General features: G+C 39.3%; 1 protein-coding gene across 4 annotated transcripts in view; it reads left to right on the top strand.

Moving 5' to 3' along the window:
• LOC107999747 (lachesin-like) overlaps positions 1 to 18,021 on the top strand; it is a 195,600-nt gene that overhangs the window by 121,202 nt on the left and 56,377 nt on the right. For all 4 annotated transcript variants that reach the window (XM_062086728.1, XM_062086727.1, XM_062086729.1 and 1 more), the window contains exon 2: positions 14,246 to 14,340. In XM_062086728.1, coding sequence (XP_061942712.1) covers positions 14,246 to 14,340 — 95 coding nt within the window. The remainder of the gene's footprint in view (positions 1 to 14,245; positions 14,341 to 18,021) is intronic.

Genomic DNA, 18,021 nt, shown 5'->3' with positions numbered 1-18,021 from the left:
CAGGAGAAGGGAAGGAGAAGGGGATCACTCTTCCCAGAGGAGGTCGATCGTGTGCAGGTCGACGCCGTGGCAAAACAGGCACTAACGCCCACTAATGACCAGGCCAGCCAACACCTGGAAGGAATAAGGGAACAGGCCACCCAACGATGCGTCGCCTGAAAGCCCCGTGGCTCGTTCCAGTCCACGTTTTATTACACTACGTGCCTTTCTCCTCTGTATCCCCACTTCCACCGATCCTACCTATTGTCCTATTTCCTTCTCCTTTCGTGTACACACCGTTTAACGCCGATACAAATGATGCTTTCGACCGAATCTCGGAAAATTATCATCATCGTGGCGATGTTGCGTTTACCTTGTTGCGTTCGTTCAGATTATGGAAAGAATGGAGTGGTTATATGCTCGATTCGAAGAGGAATGCACGATGGGTAAAAATTTTTCGCTCGAGAGATTTGTATTGGAGTCAAGTGAGCAACCAGATTCGAAGGATTTGGAGTGTATAGTACGGTAGAGAGGAGACGTATTAAGTTTTGCAGAATCGAAAATTATGATAATCGTTAAGTATTATTCCTGTTCTGATAGAGAAGAGGCGAGAGAGGTTTGAGAGGACGATGATTTTAAAAGAGGAGAGGCCTTTAAAAAGGGTAAACTAGTTAGCAAGATTGTAAGGACGGAACATCTGTGACGCTCGCTGATGTATTTGCCGCGTAAACAATAATTACCGCATGCAATTAAGAGGATCCTTACTTGGATGTTGGGGATAGGGTTGGTGAGAGGAGGAGCAGGGGAACTTCTCCTTCCACACATAGCGAGGCATCGAAACGGAACGACTGCTGGCGGCGCGTGTCGACACGGCGGATGAAGAGATTTCGACTTGGTTACACTACGATCTTGTTACGATATCTCTCTCTCTCTGTATCTGTGCCTTCCGTAAAATTTGAGCTGGCCTCGTTAACCGGCGAACGAATTTCGAGCTCTGTCCAGGATTTTCTCTTCGTAATCAGCGTACGAATATAGCAGCGGCGCGTCATTGAAAAATTAAATGCGTATCGCTGTTGGATAAATTATAGGAGGATAAAAAGTCGTCGTGCGCCAGATGTCGCCTCATAAAGGATTTATATCTCGCGTAAATGTGAAAGATGTTTTAACAGAGTTTGTAGTAATTATCGGATTGATAAAAAGGATAGAGAGTATCTCGGTGCTCTATAAGTAGTGCAGCTCGATGATAAGCGAAATCGTTTCGTTATTAATTCTGATTAATTAGAGCTGAGAAGTATTTATGATTGATTATTGAAAATTCGTTAAAACAGATCGACTATATGTGATGTTCGTTGAAATATTCTTGTTATTAATTTCAATAGCGATTGAAAGTTCGTCTGTAAGTAGCGTAGCTCGATCATAATCGATCTTTGTTGAAATATTTTTGTTATTAATTTTAATAGCGATTGAAAATTCGTCTATAGATAGTGTGATCTTCGCTTAAAATAAAGTTGAGAAATATTTATAGTCGATTGTTGAAAATTCCGTCTGTAAGTAGCGTACCTCGATGACAAGCGATCTTCGTTGAAATATTCTTGTTATTAATTTTAATAGCGATTGAAAGTTCGTCTGTAAGTAGCGTAGCTCGATCATAATCGATCTTCGTTGAAATATTTTTATTAATTTTAATAGCGATTAAAAATTCGTCTGTAAGCAGTGTAGCTTGACAATATGTGATCTTCGTTGAAATATTTTTGTTATTAATTTCAATAGCGACTGAAAGTTCGTCTGTAAGTAGCGTAGCTCGATGACAAGCGCTCTTTGTTGAAATATTTTTGTTATTAATTTTAATAATGATTGAAAATTCGTCTGTAAGTAATGTGATCTTCGCTTAAAATGGAGTTGAGAAGATATTCATAATCGATGGTTGAAAATTCCAAGTAGCGTAGCTCGATGACAAGCGATCTTCGTTGAAATATTTTTGTTATTAATTTCAATAGCGACTGAAAGTTCGTCTGTAAGTAGTGTAGCTCGATGATAAGCGCTCTTTGTTGAAATATTTTTGTTATTAATTTTAATAGCGACTGAAAGTTCGTCTGTAAGTAGTGTAGCTCGATGATAAGCGCTCTTTGTTGAAATATTTTTGTTATTAATTTTAATAGCGATTGAAAATTCGTCTGTAAGTAATGTAATCTTCGCTTAAAATAAAGTTGAGAAGTATTCATAATCGATGGTTGAAAATTCCAAGTAGCGTAGCTCGATGACAAGCGATCACCGTTGAAGTATTTTTGTTATTAAATAGAGGCGAGAATTTTATTTGTTGTATCGAGTATAAATTTATATGCATCGTTTTAGAAATTATAATATTCAAAATAATGACAATCGTTTCACTCGAACGTTAAACCGTACAAAAGTTATATTTTCGTAAGAGAGAAATTCAATGAATACATCATTCCCGTTACTTGCAAGATAATCACGACTGAAACACTGTATGCTATATATATAGGGACGAGTTCTTCGTCTTAACGGTTGCTAGAAAGTTTGCAACCCATTGTGCCTCTACGTATCGGGAGAAGTTAGTTCCTACCTCGCGGTTGAACGTTCAACTTCTAGATTTAGCCAATAATCGTGCTTAATAATTACGAATCATCGATAACAGATAATGAATTCGATCGAGTGGCCGATACGAGGATTTAAAACGTTTATACAAACTCCCTCCCCTCCCGTCTTTTCAACTCACGCGGACGACTGATTATCGAGTCACACCACTAAAATTATTAAGAGAGGGGAAACGATAAGATGTGCATTCGAAAATGAAACGGTGCAATTCGTGTTATTTCTCCGGTAAACTACCAGAGAGAAAGAGAGAGGGGAAGAGAGCACTATTATAAATTGTCTATCCTTGGAGAACCGGCGCAGTCATTTGTCTCATATTTTTCATACCTTTCTATTTTTGCAAAGCGCAATTTATCACGGTGACAATGGGTTCGTTACGTTACGAATACTTGCGTTTCGTACTCGCCATATTCGTTTCACGTTGAAACGGCTCCATTAAAACCACATATCGGACTAATTAAAAAGTGATTACTATGTTATCATCTGCTTATCTAACCCGGTCGGGGAGGGGGAGAATAAGTTTCGCAGAGTGGCAAGAGGGAAGGAAAGAAAGCCGGTTGCTTTTTGTTGTTGGGCTAACAGTCGTTAGGGATGCAACCGTTCCCTCGACTGTGGAAAGTGGAAAGAAACTTGGTCGTGCTCTAATGCTATGCTAATGACGCGAGATGAGAAAAAAGGGGGGAGGAGGATGGGGGACAGGCGACCAGAGAGAAATATGAGGAGATTCGAAGGTAAAAGTGGGTCGTGATTGATTAAATTTTGATCGTCGCTTCTTTTTTCTTCCTTTTTCTTTTCCTTTTCTCAGATATCCTTCCACCTTTCGCATTCATTGCTATTTGGAGGAAAACTTGCACGATCAATTCTTGTAACGCCGATTACACGTATATGTACGAATATATTTAAACGAAACGAAGATAAAGGAGTAAGGTCTTTATTTCTTCATTTGCGCTCGTAAAAATACTAATTTGCATATAAATTACACGCGATGATAATCATATTAGGTAGGTTGCTGTGTATCGTTTAATGGAAAGTACCAGTTTCCAGGAAATGACACGCATTAATTCTTAAAAAAAAAAAAAAAAAAAATTAGTCGGAGAATAATAGGAAGTGGTGTAAAAACGGTTGGTTTCCTTCGCGAAATTACTCGATATTACCGTTTTTCCAACTTTTATACCGTCTCGCGTTATTATCCCTCCGCGAATTTCAATCTTTCTCTCTTTCTTTCATTCACGAAACGCCCGATCCGTTACAAGATTTTCCTCTTACTCACTCTTGTCACTCCGTTCCATCGTATTGATCATCTAATATGTACCTAAGCGTGGTTTTATATATATATATATATATATATATGTACGTACATCCTATCTCTATTCCATTACCATTTTCTCAGGGACCAAAATTTCAGCGGGTAATCCCGCCTAATTCTCAGCCCAAAATTACGTCATTGTATAATATATGACCGAGAAATTGATTCTCTCGCTACGTCTCATTTCGCCGCAATTATTTTATGAGCAGCTTCGTCCGCGTATCTTGTTCACGATTCCCTCATTCCGTCCAATTCCGGTAATTATTTCTATATTTCACCGTTGAATTCACAATTCAACACTTTATCCTTCCGGATAAGATGGAGCTGGAATTGAAATATAATCGTATACAAAAAGGAAGGGAATAACAGGAGAAAAATTTATACGTATTTATATATATAGTTTATCGTCTGGACGATGAAAAAAAAATTGATCCATCCTGTGGAAAGTGGAACGAAAGTCCGTCGATTTCCCTCCTTTCCACGCACTGAAAAGGGGAGAGAAACGAAAGAGAAAGGAATTCCATCGCGGGAGGGGATGATCGACGGAGAATCGTGGTCCATGAAAATATTGCTCGATTAACCGTTAATGATTTTGCGTGGAGCAGCGGCTCGCTGGTGGTGGATGACTTTAACCGGCGTCCCTCGACCGGCAAAAAGGCGCATCGGCCGGAAAGGAATTCCGAAAGGAGGAAGCGCACCGATTTTCCCATTTTTCGATACGGAAGTCGGTCGACCGAGTCGAGTCGAGGGAAATATGACGTATTGTACGAATTGAACGTGGCTTGCCGAGCACATGTCGTGTAATATGTCGCACACGCACTTACATGTCGCGAGCAAGAAACGGTGGATTTATTACGCGCTGGAGGGGGGCTAGAAAAATCGAGGCTCGGCTCCATTCCGCCAGATTTAACTCGTATCCCTTGCAGCAGGTTGTTCGATCGACGAGGATGGATAATGGTTAAGGACGAGTACATCGAAAACGAGACGAGCGAGTTTAAATTTGTAATGCGTGAGTGAAATTTTTTAGAAAATAAAATATGTCGGACTTCAACTGTTATCGGTTCTGTTATTCGCGTATTCCATGTGCTTGTGAATTTTTTCTGCTTCGTTAAACGGATAAAGGAACGAGGAAAGTTAATCCTTTGAAATTTAATCAAGAGATGGCACGATCCAAGATGTAAAATTTAATTTCGCTCAAATTTGCACCCCTTGCGCGTTGTTCGATCGATGGATAGGAACAAGGAAGATGGATAATGTAAATTAAGGATGAGTGTCTTTTTTTTTTCTTTTTCTAGTTATCTATATTGAGAAGCAGAGACGAAAAATGAGACGAGAGGGCGGTTCGATTTCATTCCATCGAGCAAATTATATGATACGAGTGAAATTTTTGGAAATTAAAAATATCGATACTTGGACTATCGATTCTGTTATTTGCATATTGTACTTGTGAATTTTTCTGCTTCGTTAAATGGATAAAGGAACAAAGTTAATCCCTTGAAATTTAATCAAGAGATATGTCGACCCAAGACGTAAAATTTAATTTTCGAATCAGTCGAGAATAAAATGGTAAATTAAAAAATATCTACAGTTTGTTAAAACGGTTGTAGTTTTTCTAGGATATAATACGATTTGCAACAAATAACTTTCAAAATTAAATTCTACCCGAATATTTCAAGTATACAATGAAAATCCATAACGTGTTATTATTCCATTACGGGATAAAGATATTCTTGGCAAGTAATCAAATAAGATTTCTCGAAAACTAAAAATCTTAACCAAATCTTATCTTCTACTACACTCTTCAATTCCCGACCTAAGTATTTTATATATCTATGCACTGGAAGTCCGCAAAACCGTCGAAAATATTAATTTTAAGAGAGAAGAATCAGGAAGAGAATCGAAAAGTATCCTTCATTTTCTAAAAATTAAAAAAAAAAGAATCTTAGAAACTTTTATATCCCTACCAGTCAATATATTATTTATATCCAATTATATTTATATGGATTCTTCTTCTTTCCTTCAATGGACCAGTTATATATATATCATCGAGAGAGATATCGAGAGATATCTGAAAAGAAAATTAGAAAATTTATTTTCCTCGACTTCCAACTATATATATATATATATATATATATATACGTAAAATAAATAATTTAAAAAGAAGAAAAAAAGATACATACACACATACATATGTATATAAAAATCGAACAAGAAAAGAAAATGGAGGCCGTTACGCACGAAATACCCGAATATTCTCCAATATTCCTCTATTCAACGGCGGATCGGTGAACTTGAAAAGACAGGAGGAGGGGGCCCTCCGGTGTCAGCGAGGCAGGTGACAGCGCCTTGAAAACCCAAGTGGCCAAAATAAATAGACCGACACCGGAGCGGCGGGAAACGTGAGGTCGTTTCTGGTGCATGAAAGTGTAAACCCGGGTAACAAAGTGTGTCCCGGCACGAAATGCAATCTGTTACGAGCATCACACGCTGTTTCTTTGCCAACACATCCCGCCGCCAATAAACCAAGAAACGTGGCGACAAGTGATATACCCCGCGTTCCTCCTCCGCGTTTTCGATCAGAGCCTCTGACGGCCCGATAATCGATCGACCTTCGCCCCTTGCCGCCCCTTTTTTTCCAAATTCGAGAAACCTTCTCCGATCCGATCCCCGATTTCGAGCGAAACGGCTTTATTTACGATTATTGCCCCGACTCCGCCCGTATTTTGATCTTTTACGCGCGATTTCGGTCGACTCCTGTTTTTTTTTTGCGCGGGCACCGAGGTTTTATATATTTTTTTTTTTTGTTTTTTGCAACGCGCGTCAGATTTTTTCCCTCCCCCTCCACTCTCTTCCAAACTGTACCGGATCTCGATGGAATATCAATACGGATATTGCGGGCTGGATAAACCAGTGTTTCGAAACATTGGGGAGGAGAAGAAGGGAATCGAACCGGTGAAAATTAAAAAATTGCGTTCCTTCCTCTACCGTTTTTTTTTTCTGTCATCTGCTCATCTGATCCTCCTCCTCCTCCTTTCGAATCTTAAAAATCTTCGAGCGCAAGCGTGAGAAACAAAAACGTAAGAAGTTGTGTTTCTCAGATTCGTCCTATAAGGTTAATTTTAAAATTTTAGGTATATTACGGAAGTGGATATACTTGTAAAATTGGTCGATTTGAAAAATTACGACGTGATTTCGGCGCGGACAAGACGCGGAGGGGGAGGAATAATTCGCGTCGCGCGTGTTACGTGTGCGGTGGAAACGAAAAAAGAAGGGAGAGAGAGAAAGAGAAAAGTCTTTGTTTTCGCGTTTCTCATTCCAAGTGGAACGAGTTTTCAACGAGTCGCAATTGCGCACACATGGAAACTCGTGCAATTAGTTTTTTGCTTATCGCCGTCGATGTTTCCCTTCCGTTGCGGTGCGCGTGTTCCTTTCTTCTTTTCTTCCTTTTCTCTCTCTTTCTCTTTTTTCGTTTCTATTTTTTTCTTTCTTTTCTAAATTTCTTGTGTAAATTTCGCCTATTAGCCCGTTGCTGCACCTTTACCTATCGTGTAACCCCTCTTCACTAATGTATTCGAGCCTCTGGTAATTATGCGACTCATATTTGCGGCTATATAATATCCGGGCCGGTGGCGGTGCGTTTAATGTTTCTTAAAATTAATGGAATCCCACCGTTGCTTATAATTTAAGAGTTTTAATATCCCGTGTAATCTCTTTCTACTCCTGTCCCATTTAATTTTGACTTTTTTCCCTCCTCACCCCCAACCCCTTCCTTCTTCCAACCGTATGGAAAATACAAACTCGGATCATAATTGTCGATGTTGCGCGTCGACGATTTTTCTACCTGAAATAATATCGTTGAATATTAAATATTAAACTAAATTTGGTAAATAACGTGAAAATTGATGAGTTTTTATCGTTGGAAATGATAATTTCTTAAGGTGAAGACGATTTGGAGAATTTTGACCATATGGAAAATATAAACTTGGATCGCAATTCGATGTTGCGCATCAAATATTAAATATTAAACTAAATTTGGTAAATAACGTGGAAAGTGATGAGTTTTTATCGTTGGAAATGATAATTTCTTAAGACGATTTGGAGAATTTCAATCATATGGAAAATATAAACTCGAATCACAATTCGACGTCGATGATTTTTTTACCAAAAATAATATCGTTGGATATTAAATATTAAACTAAATAATGTGAAAAATTTTTGTCGTTGGAAATGATAATTTCTTAAGGTGAAGACGATTTGGAGAATTTCAATCACATGGAAAATATAAACTCGAATCACAATTCGACGTTGATGATTTTTTTACCAAAAATAATATCGTTGAATATTAAATATTAAACTAAATAATGTGAAAAATTTTTGTCGTTGGAAATGATAATTTCTTAAGGTGAAGACGATTTGGAGAATTTCAAGTGTCGCCTTCTTTCCGAATTTTCGTTCGAATTCATATCTGTTTATACATATATATTTTTATCTTTTTAATTAAATCCCCGAATCGAAAAAAAAAAAATATCGAACGTTATTCCGAATTCGAAAAAGATTCTTGACGATTCAGCGCGCATAAAGCGAATATGGAACATCGATTCGAATGGACCTATTTACGCCCGCGCCACACGTCACGTATGTACGAAGTAATTTAACATGTTTTCAATGCCGTTGACGTACGGACTTTGTTAACTTGACAAGTGAATAAGTGTTCTCGTTTACGTTTATGCGCGGACAATGTAATAAACCAACTTCATGTTTCTCGCGCGGGGTGGGCCGCGTATTGCCAATATCGAACAATGAGACCGATTAACGCATCAAAATCGTGCGAAACCATTTTCGAAGGTTCAATTTTCCGTCTGATCGTCTTTCGTTCGTCGAATTTATCATTTTTCCTCTCTCCCCAAATCCAAATTTAATGGAATAAAGCTATTTCCATAATTTATTGTTTTAATCGTTTTAACAAGTAATCGCTTAAAGTAACTTTACTCGTAATTAAATTTCTAACCCGTCACTCTTTCAACAGGTTAATGCACCCAACTTATTTAAATTCAAAACGGAAGACGCGCTCGTTCGACAAAAGAATGGCGACGTTTCTCAAGAATCTCCCTTCTCCATGCTGATGGAAGACACGAGACGAATTTTTGGATAAAAAAGATCGAAAGAGCAAAGGGGAGTTAATTACGAGGTCTCGTGGCAGAGAGAGAGAGAGGAAACGCAGAGCATTTGAGGAGAGGGGCGGCTACAACGCGGCGCTATTAACCCCTTCTTTTCGAAAACTCGCGCAAACCGTTCACGTAACCGTTAATTGCGTAAGAAACATTTCCATTCCCGGCCTGTGTTTAGTCAATGGCTGTTTGCTTAATTGGAGAAACGTAGCTTCCAAGTGGAGCAATTAATGCGCGTAAATGGGAAAAGTAATCGAGCGTGCGAAGGTCGCCGTTTAAATATTCGTCACTCGTTCAATCCTATTGGCTCTCGAATTCCCTTCGTTTTTTTCAATACCCTTTAGGAACGGTCAGCTTCCTCCCCTCCACGAAGATGGATAAAAAGAAGAGAAATTTTTCTTTTTATTTTCAGGAACACGAATGAATTTCATCGCGACAGAAAAAATTGATAAAAGAAAAAAAAGAAGAAGAAAAGAGAGATTCGTCCCATGTTAAAAACATTCTTCCTTCCCAGTTGTAAATCGTAATTCGAGAATATGGATATAATTGAAAGTATATCGTTCGTGGGAGAAAGAGAAGGAGCGAAACTGATTGCCTCGTTGCAGAGGCGAGGCCTTGTCCTCGAGTCGAATATCAATCCGCGGATTTGAGATGGAAAACCGCCATCGCATTTAAAAGAGAAAAATTTCCAGACGACGTTTACGAGAGTAAGAGGAGGAGTGAAATAGTTCCTTTCTTCCATTCACGCGTCCTCATTTGCGGGTACACCGTGTTATTTCGTGTTACTCGGAAATTTATAAACTTTTTCACTTTGGAAAAAATGTGGCCGACCCTTCCTTGCCTTTGTTTCCCAAAGTTCGCCAACATTTTTTATAGAAAATTTACGATAATAACGCCGAAACGCGTTATAAAAAAAAAGAAGAAAAAGAAGAAGAAGAAAGAAGAACTCGAAGCTTGTTCTTTTTCGAAGAGAAAGAAAGAGAGAGAGCCAAAACCTGAACACGAAGCACGAAACACAGAAGGTGCGAGAGAAATAAAAATTTGCGGTCTGATGAGAGCGAAAGTCTGGAAGAAAAAATGTCCTTCTGGAAATACCATTTAATTCTCTAAATACCATTTATACGAATCGGGGAGCGGGCGTAGTTGGATGGATACCGCGTTATAACCGGAGGAATAAAGGGAGGAATTTTAGGTGGAAGGAATGCGAGGAGGGAAAATCAGATTTGCGTGGCTCCGCGAGATTATTTTCACGGGGGGAGAGGAGAAATCAGCGGAGATGCCGACGTGGACGTGGCGGCGTCCTCCTTCCGGCCACGTTTTATAACGCCGGAAAATAATAAAGAATTTTCGTGTGCTTAGTGTCCCCCTTACTTAGGGGGTGCTTACATCCCTATTTATGACGACAGTATCTCGGCCTCTTTATGCCATCTGCCTGGCAAATATGCGCGGCTCGATCCGCCGACTCGTGGCGGCCCGGTATTTTCTCGCTTCTCCCCCTCGCCCGATCTTGCGGCAGGGGAGGAAGTGGGGGAGGGCGATAATGGAGACGAAGTTACGCATCTCGCGTTTTTCACCTCATCCTTCTCCTTCCTCTCTTCCTTCCTTCCTCCCTTAAACGATGATGACGAGAGAGCGCGTAATCGGCCGATTTCCTCGGCCGAAACGACGAGATTTCCTCGAATCTCAGCGGTTTTCGAGATATAGTACATAATTGTACGAACAACGTGAAATTTTAATTTTTACTCGATGCTGATTTCGAGGTCGTCAAAAATAATTTTGCTTTCTCGTGGGATGATAATAATCCTCCCTCCTCGATATTCCCTCCATTTATTTTTGCGAAAAAGGGTGATTAAATGGGGGGAGGGGGAAGGGATAAGAGTGAAATGAAGAGGTAACGCAAACGTCAGCTCGGCTCCAAGGATGGACGAAATTGTTTGGAAGGGTTGGACCGTAGAACTCTTGCAAAAAGGGAAGAGAAGTTGGGAACTGTATCCTATAGTGGTAAACCGGTGAACTTCATCCCGCCAATCACGAATCTCTGCACAAATATCGTGTCGAAGGTAGGAGGGGAGAGTCTCCGTCTTTCCATACCATTTTACCTTTTGAACAGAGTTGAAAGCTCGGTTCGGATCGCGACAACACCAGGATCCTTTTCATCTTCATTTATCTTCCCTCCCCCCCTCCCAGTGTCGTCCCTCTTCACACATTTGCCACACATTTACGACGAGGGGAGACCTTAGCTGGTTCGAGGCCACAAGGACACATATAGCATAATAACGAGGCATGAACATGGCGAGGCAACAACGCGGCCCGCTTTATTTCGCCATCCCTGCACCCTGAAATATCTCGCGACCCTCTGAAATCACTTGCTAACTCTCGCCCTCCTCTCCTCTTTCTCCTCTCGTAATGCCTCTCTCTTCCTCGCATTCGCAGCCGGCTTAATGCGCGGAACGATAACTCATTCGAGACTCGTTCCATTCTCGGATAGAATCGGGATCTAACGTGGAGGAGAAACACGAAAATAGAATCTCTCCTCGATTTGTTGTCAACGAGATAACGTTGGAACAACGCAGAACGTTGCTCGTTTCGTTTGTGGATAACGATCGGTGTAGTGAGTTGTACGGCGATTGTAAGAGTATGGTGATTTTGGAATTTTTTTGAAAGTAGGATGTCTCGTAGGAGGGAAGGAACGTTTTTCTTTAAGGCTTCTCGGATATTTACGTGACCATTACTTTTGCCATTACTTTTTCCTCTTTTAAAACGTTGGGCTAAAAATTGGGAGATTGATACGCGATACTAGCGCCACCATGACCATTAACTTACTAACGGTAGTTGAGATATTACTTGTGCTTGATTTATTTAGATGCATTCCTTCTTTTGAAAGTGGAACGCTCGAAACTGGATGGAACGGATATATATTAATAGAGCAGCCTGAAAAAGTTCCATTTTTTTTTCCCACATTTTCTATATAAATTTCTCCGACGTAATAAAATCAATTCCCAAAAGGTGGCTATAAACGAGGAAAGAAATTTCACGGAGGGAGTATCTAAAAAACTGTATCTATCCAATGGTCTATTCTTATGGGGGATGCAGTGTGCAAAACGAAGCCATTTCGTGACAGCCGATCTATCAAACCAACCTAGATCGAGACTTTTAATACGCTCGAATTTCCCGCGAGAGCAAACCCTTCCCCTCCCGCGCCACCAGGCTGGATAGGCACGTACAATGGAATTATGGTTCCCCTATGTTCCCATTACTATGCCATCTACGTTATGCGTCTCTCTATGCGCCCTTCCACTGTCTCCTTTCGCCGCCCTTAACGACGCCCTTCGCCGTTTTATGTCCTTGGCAAATAATCTCCCTGTAACTGACCGTGTCTTCGCCTGGGGAGGCGAACGACCTTTGATCGATGCTACTACCGTCCCTCCTAATGCCTCGATACGAGCGGCTGTTTACGGACCATTTTGTCACGCCATTGCGTTAAACCCCATTAACTTTTGCGAGTGTGTAAAATGGGCACGATACGATTTTATTTTAATTGCAAACTTCGAACGCGGTCCCTTGCTTCCTCCCAATGCCTCGATATCGAGCTGATCGAGCTGTGGCGGCGGCTCACCATTTCGTTACCATTAACTTATTATTACCTTTGTGGATTTATAAGGATATGATTCGATTTTATTTTAATCGACACTTTGGATGCGGTTCCTTTCTTCCTGGTGCTATTTTGTTACCATTGTCTTATTAATTTTTGCGAATTTAGAAGAATATGATTCGATTTTATTTTAATCGGAGAATTAACACTTTGCGGTTCCTTTCTTCCTGGAGGATGCCATTTTATTACCATTGTTTTATTAACTTTTGTGAATTTATAAGGGTATGATTCGATTTTATTTTAATCGGAAGATCGACACTTTGGATGCGGTATCTTCCTCCCTAGATGGTGCCATTTTTTTACCATTGTCTTATTAATTTTTGAGAATTTAGAAGAATATAATTCGATTTTATTTTAATCGGAGAATTAACACTTTGCGGTTCCTTTCTTCCTGGATGATGCCATTTTATTACCATTGTTTTATTAACTTTTGTAAATTTATAAAATATATGATTCGATTTTATTTTAATCGAACTTTGCAGTTTCTTGCTGGATGACGCTATTGTTTTAATAATTTATTCGTGAATTTATAAAGATTTGATTCGATTTTATTTTAATTGGGACATTTTAAATTTTGAATCGAGAAAATCGAAGGGTGGAGATTGATTTTTGATGAGTATGGTAAATATAACGAAATCTAAAACGTACGTATATCTTTTTTTTTTATTTGGATAAGTTCAATGATTGCAGAATAGAAAATTTTTAGGATACGTTAATTGGGAAGAAGAATTATCTAGCGATGGAAAATTTATGGAGAACCACGAATATTGGAAAGTATTGATTTGATGCCGGTCTACATCGTTATTTTTATAAGATAACATAAATCTTGCAGTGGTTATATTATAAATAGTTGTTTGACCTAAAAATTTCTTTAGGTCTTATAATCTGACTAAATTGGGATGTCGACTATAAAGATGATTGGACCGATTTGGACCTTTATAAAAAAATCTATAAATATTTTTCTTTTCCTTCGAAGGACAATCTAATGAATACATTCAAATAATACACGTTTCAAATAATAAAATCAAGACACTCGTAATCGAATCTTAATAATAACACGATTATCATCGTGGAAATTGTTAATTGGCCTAATGCATTGAAATGTAATTAACAAATTGTACAATTGTAGATTGTGAACGCACAGCCCGATATTTGTGCTCTTATAAAATTCCAATGAAGATTTTAGGATTAATTGACGGGAGAACATGACGGACCGTCTTATTCGATATTCAATGGAAACAATTCACCAATAAGATATCGTCTTATACCGGCTCACCGCAACTTTTTCTACCATTTTAAAAATAATTCAATAGACTTTTTCCTCCTCGTATTTCTCATGTCCGATTTACTACTCTATCGTCTCTATTCAAATCGATTTTCAAACTAAATTTTATATTTAATCAAGGAAATATCGGATGATGAATATCATTGTATCAGATTCGAAGCAATTTTTTTCTTTTTTTTCAATTATCAAACTGTAATACCGAGCAGATGTTTTAACCGTGAAATTTTTCTTGGTTTTTTTAGATCCGAATTTCAAGGAACCAATTGCCAATGTAACTGCTCCAGTTGGAAGAGAAGCAATTTTGTCTTGCGTGGTTCAAGATTTAGCTGAATACAAAGTGAGTTCTTATTATATTTTTATTGCTATTTGATCGAAACGAGCATCGATAATGATTGAGATAATTCGGAAAAGAAGGGAAGATTCCTTATCGTAAGACATTTACAAATTAATTTTCTTTCTTTTCTTTTTTTACATTCATTTTACAAGCTTCGACTACAATAATCTACTAATATACAGAAAGAGAAATTGCTCATTGAAATTTCTAGGTGATCTAACTTATCTCAAACAGCATCACACTTCTGACAACACGACAGAACCAAGAACAATTAAGAACCTTAATTAACAAACACCTTGTCAAAAAAAACGAATTATAATTACACCTGTTCAATCAAATCAACCGTTCCCACAAAATCCAAAAAATCAACGATTCGTGATCCAAAATCGATTCAATCAATATCAAAATTTCGCTCTCTTAGCTCGATAAACGAAAACTTTTCCCTCCTCTTCGACTCCTCGTTCGAATCGTTCTTTATCCCCATTCTTGGAAAACTTGTGACTAGTTCTAAAATAATAAGAAAGAATGTGCAACCTGCTGCAACTTGCACAATCAAACGGAAACGTTCGACAAATGCTTCGATCCAAGTTTTGAAGCGCTTATGGAAATCAAGGGGAGTGAGGGGGCGGAAGGAACCGCAATTGGTGGCCCTTTCCACGGTTAATACGGCTATCATTGGCAAAGATATTCGAAGATCCGTAATTTATAGATCCGGCGTAAATCCGGATTGGCAGCCTCAGCTCTCGAATTAGCCAAGATCGACGAGTTCTCGCTCTCTCGAAACGGCAAACACTCGGATCTTATCGGCTTCCAGAGACGGCATTCTTGCTTCCTCGTATCTCATTCTCCTAATTAGCGGCTTCCGAGAAGCCATTATTGGATTGGGAACGAATTTTCCAGCGCAACTTCCATTGATCCCGTTGCTCTAATTTGCAAGATAGACAGTGAGGAGTGGCGCATACGCGACGTTATACGATTCCGTAACAGGACGTTCTGACAGATTTCGTGTTTTGGTAGAGGTAAGTGAACGTGTAAGATGGAATTACCGAAACGATAGGAATAAATCAAGGAAGGGCAATTGTGACTCGATCAAAACGATGAATTGCTTGCTCAACATCGAGTTTCTTATAGATATTCTTTTTTAGACTCTTAAAGATTGGACCAGTTTCTTCAGCTTCAAAATTTGTCTCATTATATTATTCCTCTGAGAAGAATCTTTCTCACTCGCTTTCTTTCCTCGATCTTGTACACGAGTCGCGTATAAATTTTACGCAAACGAAACAACAACAACAACAACAAGAGGAGAGAGAATTAAAATGGAGGCACACGCGCCACGAATGGCCATTTCTTTTCACCAAGCCCCCAAAATTACACGAATAAAATCGACAGTCTTCCCGACGGTGTTTCCACCAGAAATATACATTTCCATTCGTCCGCGTAATTTTAGTTAATTAATTAACTAACCGTTTCACTCTGTTGGACAAGAAGAACGAAGAGAGGGTTAGGAGAGGGGGTTCGTTGAAACTCGAGAGATGGCCACGAGGATGGAGAGAGGGACATTCGCAGGAAAGAAGAGAAGGAAGAAGAGAAAGAGAAAAAAACAGAAAAAAAAGAGAAGAACGTGGAAAAGAATAAAGAGAGAGAAGGAGGGGGGAGGGGAGGGGGGGGGGGGGGAGAGAGAGAAATTCACTTAACTTTTTCGTGGCCGTTTAACGAGGTCAACGGGTTAAACAACCTTCCTCTGGATGTCTATGCTCTAGATTCCTTTTTGCCTTCATCCGGTACTTTCAGTAATACCTATCCACCCCCCTTCACCCTCCTCCTTTCCACTCCTCCTCCCTCAAAGGAGTCCACGTTTGAAAATATCAGTAGCCGGTTTTTAAGTAATGGATTTCAATTAAAAAGGGAGATGAAATATCAAGAAAATCGCCGAGAGAGATCCATTCACCCATTCCGGTCTCCTCGATTTCTTTCAGCCCCCGCTTTCGAGGGGAGGGGGGCAGAGAAACAATTACGGTTCGCAAAGAGACGGGACACTTTGTGTTTTTCCTTTTTTTTCTCTTTCCTTTTTTTTTTTTTCTTTTAAAATGACATCGGACCTCGCTGTTAAAACGTTAATTACTTTTATTTGAGAGGGGACAAGAAAAAAAAAAGCTTACCGACGAATGGAGAAGTTGTTGAAGAGCCGGATGAAAAATCACGAATGCTGCTCGACTCCCCCTTTTTCGGGCGTGGAAAGGAAGACGAAGGTTTCGATTAATTCGAAGGAAAATTGCAGTTTGGAAATGGAACGCGACGCCGGTCTGAACACGTCTCCCTCCTCCTTTGTTTTTCCCTCGTCGAATCGAAAGTAAGGAAACTTGTTGAGCTCTGACATTTTCTTCTTCGAGATTCGATTTTTGGGAGAAGAGGAAGGGGGAGAGAAAGAGGAATTCCGGTATGGTAGCTTTTCGCCAGTTCGATGGAGTTCTTGCTATGGACGATTAAAGTCTGTGTGTGAAACTACGAAGAATGGCCGACTTATTAATTTTTTCGAAGAGAAAGAAATAGCGTATTTTCTGGTAATCGTTCGACTTTGATTTACGAGAAGAGATTCGTAATTTTGAAATGTTTTTATAGTTCTTCTTGTACGAGGGATAGAATTATTATCGATTATGGACCACGGTTAAAGTTATTGCGAAAATAATATTGCATTAGAGCGAATGATAATTAATATTAGCCTCGAGGAAAAGATCTGTAAGAAAAAAAATTTGAAATTAATATTCTCGAGAACAATGGGGAAGGTAAGGGAAGATGTTTATATTCTGCAATAAGGACATTCGTTAAAAACTTAACTGAATTATTCCTCTTAGGGACCAGATGGGGAGTGTAATTCTACTTTATCTATGCCTCGTCTCAAATATTTCCAGAGTAACACGTCTTCTTCTGTCAAATAATTATACATTCCGGTTAATATTTGCAGAATTTCATCGCGAAACGAAAATTACCTAAAATATTCAGCTGAATCTCTTTTGTACAATTGAAGCTTCGTTTTAACCGACTTGCCTTTCACACCAGATGCTTTGAAGCTAACTAATACGATCCTCCGCCTGTTTCAACTAGTTTCACGTATCCCCCATTATCACGTTTTCGCGTTTAAAAGAGACAGGTCACGTTTCTCGATACGGAACGAGCCTCGTAGATTCTCGTGGCTTTTTTCTTTTTTTTTTAGTCGAATCATGAATCGTGTTGGAAGTTCGTCGTTGAGAGAAAGAGAGAGAGAGAGAGAGAAAAGGAAGAATATATTTTACAATCCCCTAAAAATTATTCCAGCTTTCCCCTCCCTCCCTTTCCTCTCCAAAACTCTCTCCGTCCTCCATTGAATACCGAGAAGAAAAAAACTTGTTAGTGCCAGAAGCAGAGAATATTGTGCGCGAGGAATAACTTCCGATTACAGTTTCGACAGATTTTTGTTTTGCGCCACTGTCACCGGACGCGAACTCTCCGCGCGTTGTCCCGTGGAAAAACGCTTTTCCGATGCACAAAGGATACACCCTCTTAATTTGCAATTCCGGCTTTATCGACGTTTGTCAGTGACGACCAATCAAAACGTCTCCGCCTCCCGATCCAATATAATTTCTAATAAACCGTATCTCGATCAATAAACCAAGAATTTCTCCATACCACTCGAAAAGGAAAACATTT

This window comes from Apis cerana, linkage group LG16 (genome assembly GCF_029169275.1).
Source record: "Apis cerana isolate GH-2021 linkage group LG16, AcerK_1.0, whole genome shotgun sequence".
Lineage (NCBI taxonomy): Eukaryota > Metazoa > Arthropoda > Insecta > Hymenoptera > Apidae > Apis > Apis cerana.
The sequence above is the reverse complement of the archived record's forward strand: the minus strand, read 5'-3'. Positions and strand labels throughout refer to the sequence as shown.